The 17227-nt window shown below is 37.3% G+C and overlaps 1 protein-coding gene across 1 annotated transcript in view; it reads left to right on the forward strand.

Moving 5' to 3' along the window:
* BCAS3 (BCAS3 microtubule associated cell migration factor) overlaps positions 1-17227 on the forward strand; it is a 368528-nt gene that overhangs the window by 15258 nt on the left and 336043 nt on the right. The window contains exons 6-7 of the mRNA XM_086475025.1: positions 2722-2803; positions 12072-12144. Of these exons, the coding sequence (XP_086331151.1) occupies positions 2722-2803; positions 12072-12144 (155 nt within the window). The remainder of the gene's footprint in view (positions 1-2721; positions 2804-12071; positions 12145-17227) is intronic.

The following is a 17227-nucleotide window of genomic DNA, read 5'->3' on the forward strand; positions in this document are numbered from 1 at the left end:
TGGCATCTTGTATTTTCATTACAAAAGCTACAGTAGGGGTATGTCTTAAAATTTGCTGCTTTTTGGCTCCCTGGAGTCAGCAACTGCTAAGTACATGAGCTGTACAGAAGGCTGAAGTAATCAGAATATTTACTTGCTTTTTTTCTTAGTTCTACAAGGTTTCCCCTTTCCTGGGGAAAAAAAAAAATTCCTACACAGACTGAGAGGAGAGGACCTGTTACACTACACTACTGTTACTACAGTATCAAACATTATGGTGGTCTCAAAGCAGGAGCTAACTACCTGTAATCTCATCTTTGTCACTGTCAGATCCTGTGGCTTTGGTTAGTCCATTTAACCTTTCTTTCTGTAGTTCCCTCTCAGTATAAAATGATAAAATAGTTATCTTTCAAATAATGACTATTAATTATTAAAAATTAAAAAGCATTATATGCATGAAAAGAGCTGGGCTGGGATTTTCATGTTAGGTGCTGAAGTACAAATAAGCTTCATTTGTATTTGTACATTTTAGGCTTTTCTTTGAAAATGTCAACGTTAAGGTCTACCAGGTTTTGGCATCACAGGCTAAATAAACATACTCTCTTGGAGTTCAGTGTATTTAAGAGCAGAAACGGAGTTAAGAAGGTTTGGCCTTCTTAGTCTATCTTGCTTTTGGGACTATAACTCTGTTTGGAGTGGATTGGAGTTAGAGCTGATGTGCTGGCGCAGTTAAAAAGTAGGAGGAGGTGACTGAATTGGGTCGGATTTTTTTATGTGAATCACTTCTTCCATACTTTTATTATGCTAGTTCTTTTTGCTCTTGTTTTCATTCATAGCTGTTGATGTGCATACACATGTGAAACAGCTTTTTCAAGATTTGGGGGGAAAAATCTTTAATTGCCAATAATAATAGTTCTGAAGCCTTATATTTTTATTCTTCTCCATTTCCTCCATTCCCTTTTCATAGAGCTGGTGTGTTCCACTGGATAGAAAACGTGCTGCTGTCTTAATCTGTTTTTCATCTCTTCGTTAATCTCTCTCTGTCTTTAATTTCTCTCACTTTCTGCTTAGCTGTGCTCTACGTTTTTCCAAGCTGTCTTTTCTGGATGTGGATGTTTTTATCTGTGTGCTTTTTTTAACACTGCACTCTGAACTCATGATCCGCTAAAAACAATCAGCAAACTTTTACTGAGTTGATTTCTGATCATCATTCTCCTGTCTTGTATAGAATCTGGTCAGCAAGCTCTTCAGAGCAGAGGCCTCTAGCTGTCCCTGAGGGAGAATTAAACTTGTTTTGCAAAAGCTGGAGTACTACAGTGTTGTATGTCGTTCAGATGATGCTGCTAGCTGGAAGAGGGGAATCCGCTGTGATTGCAACATCTGCCTAATAAAATAACAGCAGGGAGGACTAAGGGATTAATTCTCATATTGATTACAGTTTTAAAACTGTTGTGTCCATCAGGAATAATTCTGATCGCATCATTAACAGTAATGTTGATTCATACCAATGTGGAACTGCTAGCCGTTTCAAATCTAAAACGGCTAAGAATGTTCTGTCCCCACATCTGTGTAGCTTGAATGTTATTCTAGGGATAATATGGAAATGCAGTAGTTCTCTACATTTTATGTTTGCCTGCTATGTACAGAGTGATGGGCTACCTCTGTCATAGATAGTGTTTTCAAAGTAGGCTTATGAAAGACTTGTGCTTCAACGGGGTAGGTTTCATTCTGCCCACATTTTCTACAGCAGTGATAATAAATAATGAGGCTCAGGGTTAAGACTGGAAGTAAGCTAAGAGTCTGAAGTACTATACTTACGATGTGTTGGTCAAACAGTAGTAGTGTTTTAACTTTTTGAACGTGTGAGCTGAAGTGCTGAAAGAAATGGGAACAACCATAAAATGACATTTCAAAAAGTTAACTTGTATTTATAGTTTATTGATTCATAAGTTCCAAATTGTGTTCTTTTCTGATATTGTAAACTGCTTCTTTGGCAAAACCTTATGCCAAGTTGTTGGCGGCGTTTTTAGTCTCATTACATCTGTTTTAAGTTGTTCGTTATTTGGAAATGAGCTTCATAATGTTTGCCATTTTCCTGAAGTTTGACGTTCCATATCAGATCTGTTACCAGGCAGTTATGAAAATGCATTCTGACTGACCGTTTACAGGAAGTCTGGAAATTCTTCTTAACTACTTCTGGTGTAGTCTTTTCAAGATTGCTGTTAGTGGAAAACTTAATTAGTTTTTAAACTAATGTTTAAATTAATTTAAAACTAATTTTTTCACACCTGGACAATTCTCTGATCTTTTACCACCAGTGTTTGCCACTCTCGATCATTGATTGTTTCGTGTTTTTCTTAAAAACCTGCGCTATGTAGAACCAATGCTTGTGTTTCGGATTACTTGAATTTTTGTGACCTGTAGTCAGCAGTCAACTTCAAGTCTTGTTTCTTCTAAAACACGTGTGGTCATCAGTAGTAGATAGTGCTGGTATCTCATTCGCGCAGTCTAAGGTGAGGCAGGCCATCTTTGTTGCTATAATTTGTGTTATTCAAGACTTTTAAGGTAGCTTCTCATTTAGAGAAGTTGAGGATGGTTGGTTAGAAAGGCAATATTTTACCAACTTATTTTCTTACCTACCTTTCATACAATGTCTTTCTACTTACTTTCTTACCTACTGAATGTATATATATTTATGTGTATTTTTTTACATTATATATTCATAGTCCATATGTTTTGCAGATCAGTGGTGAAGCTCAGGAGCTCTTCTCTGTCCGCCATGGTCCAGTTCGAGCTGCACGGATTTTACCAGCTCCACAAATCAGTAAGTATATATTGATACAGTTCATAATTAAGTGTAACTTTTGTTACAGATCTTTGTCCAAATCATTGCTATAACCTGATGTGTAGATCTTTCCATTAAACTGTTGCCCTCACAATAGCTTTCTACAAGTATTATTTACTTCATTTTTCTTCCTACTCTGTAATCCAGTGCTTTCTCCAGTTTCATCCTCAGATTTTAGCTTTGATGCCGCTTCCTTTGTGGCTTAGAGGATATCTAGGGATATCTGTGCTCAGAGATCAGTCCCGAGATGTTAATGATTCTATTTGTAAACATTTATTATCAATGTTTTATTGCTATAAAATAATATTGAAATTACCTTTTTATAGCAAGGCAGTGGCTGATAGCAGTAGATCGAGAAACTATTAACATTTATGAAAAACGCCTGTTACAGTGCATTGTAAAGCCTATTCATAATGTGGTGTGCTTCTGAACTCAAACTCTTTAGAAGAAGGATAGCATGTTTGGGTTGTTTTTTTGTTATCCGTTCGGGAGCTGAAACTGGAACAATGCAAGTAAGGTAATGCAAGAAGTAGTTGATCTATAATATAGTTTGTCTGAAGAGAAAATGTCCTTTTCTGATTATTTAAATATTTTATTTATGAAGAAAATATCAAGTATTTTCTAAACTGTGAAATGATCTAAATAGTCTTCTAGTGCGTGCATTAAGTTTAGCAATGGTAGCTTTTAATGAGGGTTTTAAAAAGAAAAAAAAAAAAGCTGCTTTTCCACTCCAGTAAAAGGAGCGAGACAATGGAATTTGTTTTTTGGGGTGGTACTAGCTTCTAATTTGTTCCTCTGCTGCCTATTTTATGTAAACTTTATTCAAACAGTTTGACTTCTTTAGTGGTTGAACTTTTATCATGATCCCTTGAGTGCCGATAGGCACCTCCTCTCTTTTACTGCTTAAATACTCTTTTATCAAGTTCTAAGACAAGCTGCTTAGTTTAGCAGGATTGTTTCAGAAATTCTGACTTAACCCCCTGGAAGAGCTTGCTGCAAAATTTAAGCTACTATGCATAAACAAGCAAATCCCTTTAAAAAAGGACTCTGTTCCATCTAAACACACCATCTGATTGTAGACTTCTTAAAGGCCTAACTAAGGTCTGTTGGCGTCCTGGCGTGGTTTTGGTTTCGGCAGTGTTTTGCTTCCTCGCTCCGCCTGTAACTTCAGCTGGGCAGGCGATTCTGTACAGCTGCCGAGTAGCATTTCCAGTGTAAATCGGTTGCCATGTTTTACTTCAGGGATGAAAAGAACATACTTCTAGTATGACCAAGGTTTTTTGGGATTCTGCTGGCTTACAAATTTTACTAGTGTATTATGGATTAATTTGTGAACTAAAAATATAGCCCAAAATTAATTGTTTAAATTTTAATTACAAAAATAGTGAACTACAATAATTTAGAGCGTTTCAAAGTAAGTGAGGAAAGTTAAAGCTTTAATGGACACATTTTATCTTTGTCTCGGTGATTTCCTGAGCAGAGGAATATACAAAGTATGAGTATATATGGTTCGGTAACTCTCTTATAGGTGAAAGTAATTTAAAGTGAAATACTTCACAAGCATTTCGTGCCTCTTATTCTGTTTATGGGTACATTGCATAATTCCGGATGAGCTATGGGTTTTTTTTTGCTATTATGTGTGTCATTAAGTAATGAATGTCTATGCTCCTTCCTCTCTGACAGGAAAAAAGAGGAGAAAGAGAAGTGTAAATGAAAATTAATTGAAGGACCTATAAGTTCTGGTTTTTTCTGATAGTAAAATGGTGCTTTCTGACTCTTCAATCTAGTAACTTACACTGCTTATGAACTCCTTCAAGCAGTTAGTCTCTTTCTGTCTCTAAATCGCATATATTTAGCATCTGACAACGATAGTTGTTACATTAGAAAACTATCCAAATTAGCTCATATTGAATTAAGCCAAACCTTTTAAAAACATGTTTTGGTCTCTCTTTACATGGCTTGTTTTAAATAAATCTTTGATTAAAGGTACATGAATATATCATTGACCAGTATCTGGAATCAGATAAAAGTAAAGCTGTAATAAGAGGCCTCAGATAACTAACACATGAGCTTTAATGATTCTGACCAAAATAAAAGGAATTTGTAAAGGAGAAGCTGATTACCATCAGTAAGCTCAAACACTATTTTACTGTAAAGCTGTAAAAAGGGAATTATTGAAAATAGGACTCTCTTGGTGGATGGATTTGGCACGTTCCTAGAAACAGATCTTAGTTTGTGATAAGAAGCTCATTCCCAGGTGTGAAAGGAAAGCTCATGGTTTTAACTTGGTGACTTTACGGTGGCAGAACTTAATAGTTTGTCAACTGTTTTGTTAAAATACTATAGTCCTTTGATGTGAGATCCTCTGCTGCATCACATGCTTTATAGCATAATAAAGCATTGTTTCAAAGGAGTTATTTCATACAGGCTTATTTCATGCAGCCGTATTGCAAAGGAGACCTCCTCAAATCTGATTTAGCAGGTTACAAGTGGTCCTAGTAGCAGGAATGTGGTGCAGTGTCTGAAGCTGGCCTTGCATGCTGCCAGCTCGGATCCGGTAAGGTTTATTAGTTCAGGCTCTGTGCCATGCGAGAGCAGTTAAATGGCTCCTGGAACTGTTCTGACCTGGCAGCTACACTGCAGTGTTCGTGCAGGGTTTTGTCAGAGCCAACGAACCAGGCAAGACCTGACCTGGCCCAGCGCTGCAGCACTTTGATGTCTCTGTGTCCGTGGCATGGTTGGTCTGCAGCCTGGATAAGATATTCCTAAAGAATGGAGAGTTTTCTGTAAATAACACTGAAAAATGTAGACATTGACCCATCTCTGCGGGCAGAGATTATCTACTGTTGCCTTCAATGGATTTGGTTATTTTCTACAGCTTGCAATATAAATGGCCTTTATGGAGGCTGAAGGTTTGCGCTGTGACCAAATGTCAGGCTAAGAGAGGAGATAAGGTTGCATGGCTGATACTCAGAATATGAGAACATCTCTGGACGCTGTCAGTCTTAGAAATAAAAATACTGAGTCCTGGCACTTTGTGTGTCACGTGCTGCGTTATCTGCTGAGCCATCTGGTTGGCACGGCTTTCCGAGTTGCCTAGTTGCTCTTCACTTTCACATCGCTACGCTGTGATTGAGTTCAGTGCTTATGTGGATACAGGTGCCTGGTTTGCTAGGCTGAGACAAAACAAATGTGCAAAGATGCGTTTGAAGACAAATTGATGCGGCTTTGTGAGTGTGAGAAGGGGGAAAATATTAAGTGGTAGATACAAAACAAAGCTGGAACTCTGCCAGTTAAATTTAGCTGCCATTCCCTGTGAAGAGGCAGCTACGGTTGGGAACATCGTTGTAGTTAATGATAGCTAGAGAACCAAAAATCGGGGTGTAGTAACTCCCCACTCCTCCATTTTATATGATTCAAATTCGTGATGACCTCATTACTGCTCAAGATACTCTGTATTTGGCTTCCTCTCACACAGTACCTAACGGCTCGTTAGCCACACTGACTTGATTATTCGTATTCTTTATTGAACATGTTTTCTAATTTTTCACCACTTCCTGTGAAAGGTGACACCTTTCTCATTTTTTTGAGGTAACTGACTGCGTGAATACGTACTTGTAGAATTGAAATGATACTGAGTTTTATTAAGTGTTCTGTCTTGGATATTCCTACATTTGTCTTGTGCTTTCTCTCTCTGTTTTGTTTTTTTTTTTTTTTTTTTTTTTTAGAACTAGCATTTCTGTGATATTTATGGAAACATTAAAAATACTCCTTATTTGGGTTTTCTGTACTAGTTGTATGTTCTTTGACCAATGAAGTCCCTGATAAAAAAAGATTCAGAACGCTTAGTGTTTTTTAAAATTTGTTGTGTTTTGACTTCGTTTTGAAGTCTATTGCAAATATAGTTCTGAAATCAGTGCTAGGAAATAATACATTTACTTCAGATAGCTTTGCTGTTCTTTTTCCTATAAAATCGAATATTGCTGCTTTCTGAAGTGAGTTAGTGCTGAGAGTTTCCTGGGTTTCATTACTTATCCCAGGTCACACTACAAAATCCTGGCCAAATACCTGCTTTCTGCCTTGTGTTGTACTATTTATTAAGGTAGGCTTGCATAGTTTAAAGTTGATCAAGAAACAAGGAAAAGCTGCAGGAATAAGATTGTGTGTGGTAATTCATGGTTAAAGGGTACATGATGACAGGCTTGTGTGTTGAAGTTTACATCGGTCATTGCCTGTAAAACCTATTTCCATGTCTCAGCATTATGAAAATAAATTCCCCCAGTAAACTGAATTAATTTATTGCCATTTTCTAGATTATGCTGCTTTCAGGAAAGGTGGTATAATGGTCCTACATCTCTCGGTGAATTTGACTGCTTAGTCAAATTGACTGATAAAGAAAAAAAGGCAAATGAGAAAGGAAATAAAGAAATCGCAGGTACTATGTCTAAAACAGCTATGAATCAAAGGAACCTTATGGATGAAGGTTGAAAACTAGAATTAATGTGAAAAGCTGAAATTCAGTGGCGCACAGAGTAGTTCTGCATTTGAAAATATAAAACTATTGGAAGTTTAAATTCTGCAGCAGATTTATCTCTGTACTCTAGTGCTTACCACTTTGGTGTTGGTAAAATAAAATTTGACCCTCAAAAGCTGACTCAGCTTTATGTGCAGGTATACTTAAAAGAACTATAATATTTAGGTTGCTTTCTAAAGAAAGGCAGATGTGAGGTTTGTATGTATTCAACCACTTGGGTGGCTTAGTGGTTTTAAGTCCCTGAAGAACAAAATGATTGCACAGTATGTGTAGCGGAGGAACTAGCCCTACAAGCTGAACAAGCAGTAGCAGTTGGTAGCTAGATTTGGATCGGTGTAAGGGTCGTGCAGGTGTGCATTCAAGTTTTGGTGTTTTGTAACTGTTATGTGGGTTGTTATGGTATGATGAATGTTACTGTGTATGGATTATAGAAATTACAGAACAGAATTCTCAAGCATGGCGAGTAAGCCTTTTATAGATATTACAGGGAAGAATTTTGGAGCACGACATTTTAAAATAGTAATTTCTTTGAAGATGTGTAGACTGACCTGTATGCCACCATTTCAGTTCTGGCCACATCACATCAATGCTTTAGACCAATGCACCTTAAACTTCCACCATGTTAGGCTGATAGGTCTTTTAAGTTTGGGGGTTGGGTTTTTTTTTGTTTGTGTTTTTTTTTGTTTTTGAACAATATTCAGTCAAAATAAAATATTTCTGTCTCTCTTCAATTAGTGTCTGACTCTAGAAACATTGATCTCTAGCAAATGTTTCGAAGTCATCTTTTTGGATTTTTTCCTATAGAAGCTACATAGTTATCCGAGAATAAAACTGTGGTGCTGTGCAGAACCAAACCCAACTTTCTGTAGACATGCCAAGATAATGTTCTTCAGCTACCATTGCTTCTTGCAACATTGCTGTTGCATCTCACAGATGAGAGGGTGGAATGGGCTGAGGAGGCAGTAAATCAACCGGAGTTGAAGGGGGTTCTAGGGTGATAACTTTTGGGGCATGTAAGAAACAGGAATGATGATGCGGGTACTGGAGAGGGACTTGGAAACTTGAAATGTTTGGGTGATGCTGGGAGTTAAGGGAGGTGGAATAATATAATGCTCATGGTCTAGAACATTAATCCTGAAGGAGCACCTGAAGTTCTGGGATGTAGACAGCAGTCACGGTGCCATTGATCAGGCATAATATGGAGTAATGCGGTTAGAGCTTATCTGTGCAGGAAATGGAGTGTTTATAGATGCTACCCTGAAGTTGAGGAAAGGATTCATGCACTGTTTTTAGGACTGACCTGTGCCCCTTCACTTCGGTTTCAAGTAGCCCGTACGCTTTTTGCATTTGTGTTCAGTAAGAAAGCAGATAGAAAATGATAGTGGTTAAGAAATGTTAAGAAAGATTCCACCACTCGTCCCCACCCCAAAAAGAAGGGGCAATGTAGGGAGTGAAATGTACGTAGTGCCTGCCAGCCACGTGGCCTAATGCATTTCCAGACACCAGTTGCCTGCTACACCGACGTGGGGCAGGACCGCAAACACCACACAATTTTCAAGGAACAGAGAGAAATAAGAGGAGTTCAGTTGAACAGGAGATGTACTGCGTTATTGAGCGGTTGTATGGAACTTGATCAGCGGAGTTACGTAGCGGTGAAATGTATTTCGTTGTGCATATATGCCATTGCTAAACAGGTCAGAATTTGGTGTTTATACAGTGCGTTTCTTACTCGAGGGAAACGAGGGTACTTCTCCTAGTTTTGAGTAGCTCTTGAGTTCCTGTGAAGATCGCTGGGGTTTCATTTTTATTCTTCAAGAAGGTGTGCTGCTGCTGCTGTTGTTGGTGCTGTTATTGGCATTATTGAGAGGCCTTAGTAGGCCCAAGAGAGATCTATTCACAGTTTCATCAGGAATACAGTACATAAGCAGCTTTGAGCTTATGTGTGGATAACCTTTTGACTTCATAAAGTTCTAAATGTTGATTTGTATGAAATTTCGTTTAGCCACGGATATTTTTTTTTCAGTTTTAAGTATAGTAACTGAAGTTAGATTTAAAAAAAAACCACAAACCTATCATTTAGCTAAATGGAGCTGTAGATAAGGTGGTGCCTTGTTGGCAGGAAGGACAGTTTTCATTACTTTAATTGTGTGATTTGTCAGGATTTTCAGCTTTTTATAAATGCTGTAGTGTTATATGACAGAATTAAAAGGATTTAGAATAAAAGGAGTTTAAGAAAAAGACTTTGCAACAGGATTTCAATACTTTTTGTATTTGAGGGATTTAGCTAGCTGTTTTTCATTTCAATCATCCTGCTGCATTTTGTTAAACACTGTGTGTGGAGCAGGTGTGTGCAACGTCAGTGTATTGCACATGCAAATAAACACAATTTTACAAATCAAAATTAATCCACCATGACTTGGGAGATTAAATCCCACTGCAGAACTAGAAAGGGTTGCTGACTCCATTAAGCATTGCAGAGAACAACACATGTCGCTTTTTGCAATCTCATGAATGGGACCGCTATTAACCTGATTTAATGCCCTGCAGAATCCTCAAAATAATGATCTGTTTCTACAGTATTAATATTTACCTTCTGAAAGTATATATTTGAAGTAGAAAATGGATGTTGGTTTTTTTTTTTTTTTTTAAATGAAGGCCTTGGTCATTACAGACTGAAATCAGAAGTTTAAGCACCTATTGTACAAATTTTGCAGATCTGTATTGTGGGTATTAAAAACGGGTATTCCTTTTGATTTTGTGCAGTTGCAGTTGTATCCCTGTGCTCCCTACCACCTTTCTTCCCCTTGATCCCCCTTCCTTGTCCTTAAACTTAGAACAAGACAGTAAAGAAACAAACAAATTCATGTCTCCAATATATCCTGGTGTAAAAAAAAAAAAAAAAAAAAGTGTGGTTAAATACTTAAGGTAAAATTCTGGCTCCACTTAAATCAATGTCAGAACTCCTGGTAGTCAGCGTTTCACCCTTAATGCTGAGAGACTGGCTAGGTGAACAGAAACAAATGGAGTTCATCTGTTACTTGCATCGAAGAAAACAAATTGGTTGCCAGGTTCTTAAGAAGACTATATGTTTCATTTATCAATTTACAGGTCAGTACATACAGTACAGGTATGACTCATAAAAGCCCTTGAAATAATAGGAATAAAAGGAAAATACATTTGTCTGTTTTAGGTTACTTGCAAAGCTATTGTTGATGGTGAAATTATTGATGTGACCCATTTGACTTTATAAATACCCAAATGTGTAGGAGGGAAGACGTATCCTTGTACAGATGAGAGTACTGAACAGTTTTTGTTACAAATTAATTACATGTACCCGAGTTATTAATAATTAACAGAGTCTGTTATGTGAAAATGTATATTGTTAATTGTTGTGCCTTTCTGAATAATTGATTTAGTGCAGTACACCAGTATTTGTGAATTGAATTTTGAACAGACTATATCACTAATGCTCTTTATAGATCAAAGGGTTTGGTATATAATGGAGAAAAAAAAATAAAATTCCATTATTCCCACGCACATGCATACCTATAGATAGATAGATAATTAAAAAGGCAAAGGTTGAAATAAAATGGAGGAAATTCAGTAGTGGTGGTGGTGTTGGTTGTTATTCTGTTATTTAAGTTGGGTAGAAACATACCCTGGAATTTAGTGAAACATTGCTCACAAGTAGAGGAGAGATTTTAACCTCGATTTTAATTTTATTTCTGGTTACATAGCCATAAGGGAAAGTTTTCAAAACTTTTAAAATCCCGTTTTAAGAAATGTGGCATATTTAACAATTTGATGGTTCTGGAGTGAAGGTGTGACTGCAGTTTGGGAAGAGGAATAGCTGGTTTTAGTCACTGAGCTCTGGTGCCAGCGGTGGTGGCGTGCAGGGATCCCAGGGCAGGCAGAACTGTCTCAGCAGCTGAATTAGAGCAGAGGACGGGCCCGTGCCAAGCTCTGCTGCTGGGGCTGTGCTGGTGTTAGGTGGTGAAGCTAACCTTAGAAGTAGGTTGGATGGGGTGGTAGAGTTGTGTTTTCACTTTGAGTGAGCAGCAGGCATAGCTGAGTCTTGCTGGAAGTTGGTGGATGTTGCTTTCTCAAAGGCTTAAATCGCTTGGTGGCGGAACTTACTGAAGACAGTTTTGAATTTAGTCCTGTATTTCCTCAGGCACGGCGCATGGGCTGTAAGCGTGGCTGTGCTTTGGGCAAACGCTGGCAGCCCGGCTTGTCACGTGCTAAAAAGTGGCTGCTCTTACGCGGCGCTCTTCTGGGTGACACACTCCACTTACACCTCCGTAGAATAAATTGGAAAACCGGTGTGTGAAATGCACTTGGAGTTGGTGACAGCCTTAACACAGACGGCTTTTATAACACAATGAAAAGTGAGCAAGTGTTACGGTTACAGTTACAGAATCCTTAACCTGAACTGAAACAAAGAGAAAGTAACTCCAAAATCCTGGCTGGATTTTGCCACTTGTTTTGTTACTCCTTGCTGTCTCTTTCAAGAACAGTTCTTCCAGTGTTCATGACTCTGCCTGTTACTTGTATTTCTGTCACTAATCTTTTACAGGCTGTGAGTTTTGTATTACATATTCAATATCCTTCCAATATATTGGGCCCCCACAACACGCACACCTGTACTTTGAAAGGTAACACAAACTGTACATAGTGATTTGCTTTTTCTTTTTTTACTTTTCCTCTTATCAGGTGCTCAGAAATGCGATAATTTTTCTGAGAAGCGGCCTCTTCTTGGTGTGTGCAAAAGCATTGGATCTTCTGGGTAAGAATATTTTTTGTGAATAGTCTCATGTCTAGATTGTAATATCGTTTAAAAAACCCTAGTAGATGACATCTTTAAAGCTTTGTTCTTTTTTTTGCTAATGCGATAACACTGTGAAGTGCTTTTAAAGTTTTTTTTTCAGTGTGTCATCACACATTTGCCTATGACAAGCTTTTTCGAAGGAATAAAATATAGAGACTCTTGATATAAAACAGATAAAGAGGTATTTTGAGTTTATTTTGTTCTTGGTATAATCACAGTTTTGTGATTAGCCTTTTCTGATATTCATCCTGGTCAGAATTATTGTTGAGAAGTGTCTAAAGTATTATCTGTGTCTCAAAAAGTAAGTAAAAAATGCTTTCAAGCAGCAGTCATATACCAAATGAAATACAAGGACCGAGCAATTTCATTGTTACAGCCACTCACTGTTAGCAAAATACATGTTAAATCTACGTCTTTGAGATGATGGAAAAATAAGTTAACAGTCTTCTCTTGTGCTCTCTGGACAGTATTGTTGTATCACTCCTCTTATCACAGAGGGCCTTAAGGTACTTTATGTCTGCTTGATATGTTGATTCAGACGATGCAAAGGATTTATACATATACCTATGGGAAAATACTTGCTTTTCAAGGGTAATCCTCTACACAGCGATTCAAAGGCTAAACAGTTGCAGTAAATCTCCGTACAGTAGTAAAACTAATTCTGTGCCACACCCTTTTACATTAAGAATTTAATCACTCTGGGTGTGGAGGAAGACTATCGAGTCTCCATATGTTTCTCTGTATGTATTATTACTGTGTTAAACTAGAATATGAATGCTGCCAGTCTTAAATGTTTAAAACAAAACCCACGTAGGGTAGGGAGGTGAAATGTCTTTCTGTTGACGTGCTTACAAGTTGCAAAACTGTTGGTAGTGCCTTTTCTCCTTCCCCCTCTCATCAGTGTATGTAATCTCGTGAATAACTTTCAAAATAAGAGGGTGTGTAACCAGCGATGCAAATACTGCTCTTGTAGGGCTTTGTCTTAATCCAAACAGCAGGGGCTGTGTTGGATGGAGAAAACTTTTTCATACCTTTGCTTTAGAAGCTGAGATATGAGACATGAACAAACTATAAGGATTGTTATTTTCACTGTGTTATTGTATTCCTTGGTTAATGGGAAATACTTCAAAGATTATTGGTACTTTCTGCTTTTCTACCAAAAAAAGTGCTCGTACGCTTTCCAAACGGATAGGTTTGTGCTACTACTTACCAGTAGTTAAATATCTGCAAATAGAAGACTTTAAGTCAGGCTTTCCGCTGTGACCAGAAGACTGTTAAAAAAAGGGGACTGTGCTACAGGCTCTTCTTTACCCATTTAATAAAGAACCAGTTTGCTCATGGTGGTAAACCTTCAACAGAATATTCTGAAACATTTTCTACATTTACTGTTTGTTGCAAGTTATTTTTGAAAGAGTCCTTGCAAATTACCTGTTTTGTCAACAGCTTTCGGATCAAGAGTTCTTTCACAGTTTGTCCTCAGCTGGAGTTGCGCTCCTTTTAAATGGGCTCAGGTCTCACACTTGTTTTTCATTCTGTTACATTCGTAGATCATTTGATCACATTTCTATAATGATTATTGTGCATAAAGAAGAATTTGTATAGGACATTAAAAAAGTTGTGTTACGAGTGACCTCTGAACCTGAATCACAATTTTGGTTCTGTTCTTAACTTGAGGTTTTGTGCTTAACATTGTTCCCTGTATATCTTAATGGTTGTGGACAGATAAAACACCTTGTTTAATCATATATCTGAAGAATATACGTTTATTCTGGAGGTTTACTCCAAAGCACTTGGTTTTCACTAGAGTCATCTCCTCACCTACTTTGGAGATTGTGCTGGCTATGGCATGAAATACTGCAGCTGTCGGCAGAAAATGTGCAGGAAGTAGGAGGCCTGTTCAGTCTACTGCAATGGCAGGTAAAATAGTCAGTGAGATGATGTGGCACTGCACCAAAATATTTCCCACTGAACAGAAAGGTAAATGAAGACTCTAAAACACTGAATCATTTTCTGAAAGGCAACTAGTCCAAGGCAGATCCAGAAGTGAAATCCAAGTCTTCCACCACACAATCTGTTACACTGATACATCAAACTACATTGTCTTTCTTTAATATAAACTGAGTAAGATTGGACATAGTTATGACAGTAGGGCCAATGTCATTATCTTTGCAAGTTGTAGTCTCAAAAGAAAACATTTTCACCAGCCAGGCCCACCTGCCCTTATCCCCGTCCTCACTAGGACGCCAGGTTGCATTTTTGGAGGAGAAATGTGTGACCTTCTTGAAGTGCTTTGGCTGCTTCCAGCAGTCCTCTGGCTTTCTCCCATTCCGATTTTCCCAGGTTATTGTCTAAAATCTGTCAGAATTATTTGCGAAGGAGTGTGATTCTGGGGCGGGGGGGGGGGGGGGGGGTGTAGTTTGACTTCCTTGGCCTTCATCATCCTTTGGCTGTTCCCTAGCAGTTCTTCAAAATTTCTGACTTCTGGTTGCTCTACTCAAATTTGAAGCTATTATTACTCTTTTCCTGGAACACTCCTGGTAATTTTGACATTTCCGAGTAAGTTTTTGTTGTTTTCTGTTACTAATTAATAAGGGGCATGGTTAAAATTTTGGAAGATTTGGTAGCTGGCACCATGACTTACTGTTGAAGAATATTTTTGGACCCTGTTATGTCTGGAGGCAATACTCTAATTTAAATTCTTTTCTGGGGCAGTCCTATATATAGAATCCATTTTCAGTCGCTCTTCTGAAAGTGCTTTGAAGTTGTTAATTTTTTGGATGGAACCAGAAGCATGAATGTATTTTACATCTGACTTACGATAAAACCTCAGTATGTTATTCACTCTTCGTTACAGTGTAGGAGTTGCTGTAAATGATCACATGCTATCCTTGACCTTAAGAAAACATAAGTGTTAAAGGGCTATTAATACTGTGCGTAAATAGTTCTGCATGATAAATGAGTGATCATACTTACGAATGTGTTGATCTGTTTTGTGATTTTAAAGGACTAATACATATATTCAAATGCATAGAAATTTTTGAGAAATTTGAATTCAGCATGTATGAAAATTACATGAGCAAGTTTTGAGTGTTAAAGGTGCCTAAACCATTAAATTAATACACATCTGATAGAATATAGTTTTTACCTAGGTCCACCGCACTGTCATTTAAGAGTATTTTGTCTTTTGGGACTGTATCAGTGAGATATTGACGCATTCAAGTTAGGGGCTGGGATTTCCTGGTTCTGACCACTAGGCTGCATTAGTGGTTACCATCAGGAAATTCTTCTCTTTTCCTTTAGCTGTAAAGTAAATACACTATAATGAGGAAAATACAATAAAAAGGTATTATTTTAAATATAGAACATTTGTCAATCTGAAATCCAAAGAATTTTCAAGTAGTCATGAATTAATAACTTAAAAAATATCACTTATGTTAAATAACTTCAGTATTTTTCACTACCCCTCCAGTGTACCATGTCCTTTAGTGGAAGGACATTAATGAATAAGTTTGTGATACTATGCAAGGACTTCTTTCCTTCATTATGAAACAAAGATGGGTCTAAAAGTACTTTATGCAAAATATTGTTTGTCTGAAACCAATGTTTAGATTTATGTTTCATTCCTGATTTTTTTTTCATTGTCATATACACAATGGAAGATCTCTGGTAACTTAGAAATACAGTAGTTTACCCTGGAGATCCCTTAATGTTTTACTGAATTACAGGTTGTTGACAGGTCTAAAAATACCTTGTTAATTTTTAGTATGTCCACCACTGATTTAACAATGTATTAACTTAAAAATCAACTTCTGTGTAACTTGGCGTGTGGGTTGCACCTCTTCTGTAATGTGACCTAATACAGTACTCATTGATATAATATACACTGATAAAACGTACATTCCTTTGAATGTCAGTGTTAAGGTCTTAACGTTTAGTATTTCCTAACTTTAAATGTTAAATTCTTTGTATTGACAGTCATTGTTGAGAACTTGCTTTCAAAAAATTTATTGTAGCGTATCTGAAATGTTAAATTTTGCACTTTGAAATTAATTTCAGTCACCTTCTGTATGTAAAATTCTGTAGAGAGAGATTTGCCACTAATCTCAATCCTTGTATACCCCACAATGAGTTTTTTACTAGGGAGGATGAAATTTGTGTTTTCTAAACTTGTGCCTTGTATCTGAGTTTCTGACTAGTTTTGGTACACACATCTTTGTACTTTTAAAAGTCAAATTTTCCATCTGGTAAAATGACTGAAATGTCTAGCATGGGGGTTGGACTAGATGATCTTTAAAGGTCCCCTTCCAACCCAAACCGTTCTGTGATTCACTATATAATCTTTTCAAAACAATAGTGTTCACAGCCCCCGAAAAGGATGCAGTCTTGACACATAAATGGGAAACAGATTGTGTGTTTTGGCTGATACTGCTATGCTGGTTTAGACGGTGGTTCAGTCAACTTCAGTCTTAGATTACAAGATTTGCAAATTAAAGGAAAACCAAAAAGGAAAGAACATCTGCATAATTTTTTTTTTTTGTAGTTTTGTGGAGGCATGCTTACTTTGTTCTTGGTGATAAGATAAACAAATCTATACACACACAAAATGAATTGGTGGGTATTGGTACATATTAATGAATTTCTAGGTGGTGAAACATCAAGATTAGTAATCTGTAAAGTGAACAGAGAAATTCTCCCCCTCTCCCCCCCTCAAAAAAAAAAAAAAAGGGAAGAAAAAAAAAAGTAGTAGTCGTGGCCACAAAACTGCGTGGCAGAACTAGGCAATGTGTGCTGTTTGGAGCTACTCAGTTTAAAGATAACTAGATAAGACTAATTATGTTAAGTGAAATATATTCCTGTTTTCCCCATGTGGGTTGTTGAAACCATAGTTTGGAACGTACTGGCTCTATAGAACACCTTCTAACACACCAAAGAGGTCCAAAATACATTAGACATGCTTTTTGTTCTGCTCAAATGTAACTGTACCGATATCTTTAATTTAATGCTTTATTTAATGAAATGCCTCATTTTAGCTAAGAGAGAA

Source organism: Leptosomus discolor, chromosome 18 (genome assembly GCF_034619465.1).
Source record: "Leptosomus discolor isolate bLepDis1 chromosome 18, bLepDis1.hap2, whole genome shotgun sequence".
Classification (NCBI taxonomy): Eukaryota; Metazoa; Chordata; class Aves; order Leptosomiformes; family Leptosomidae; genus Leptosomus; species Leptosomus discolor.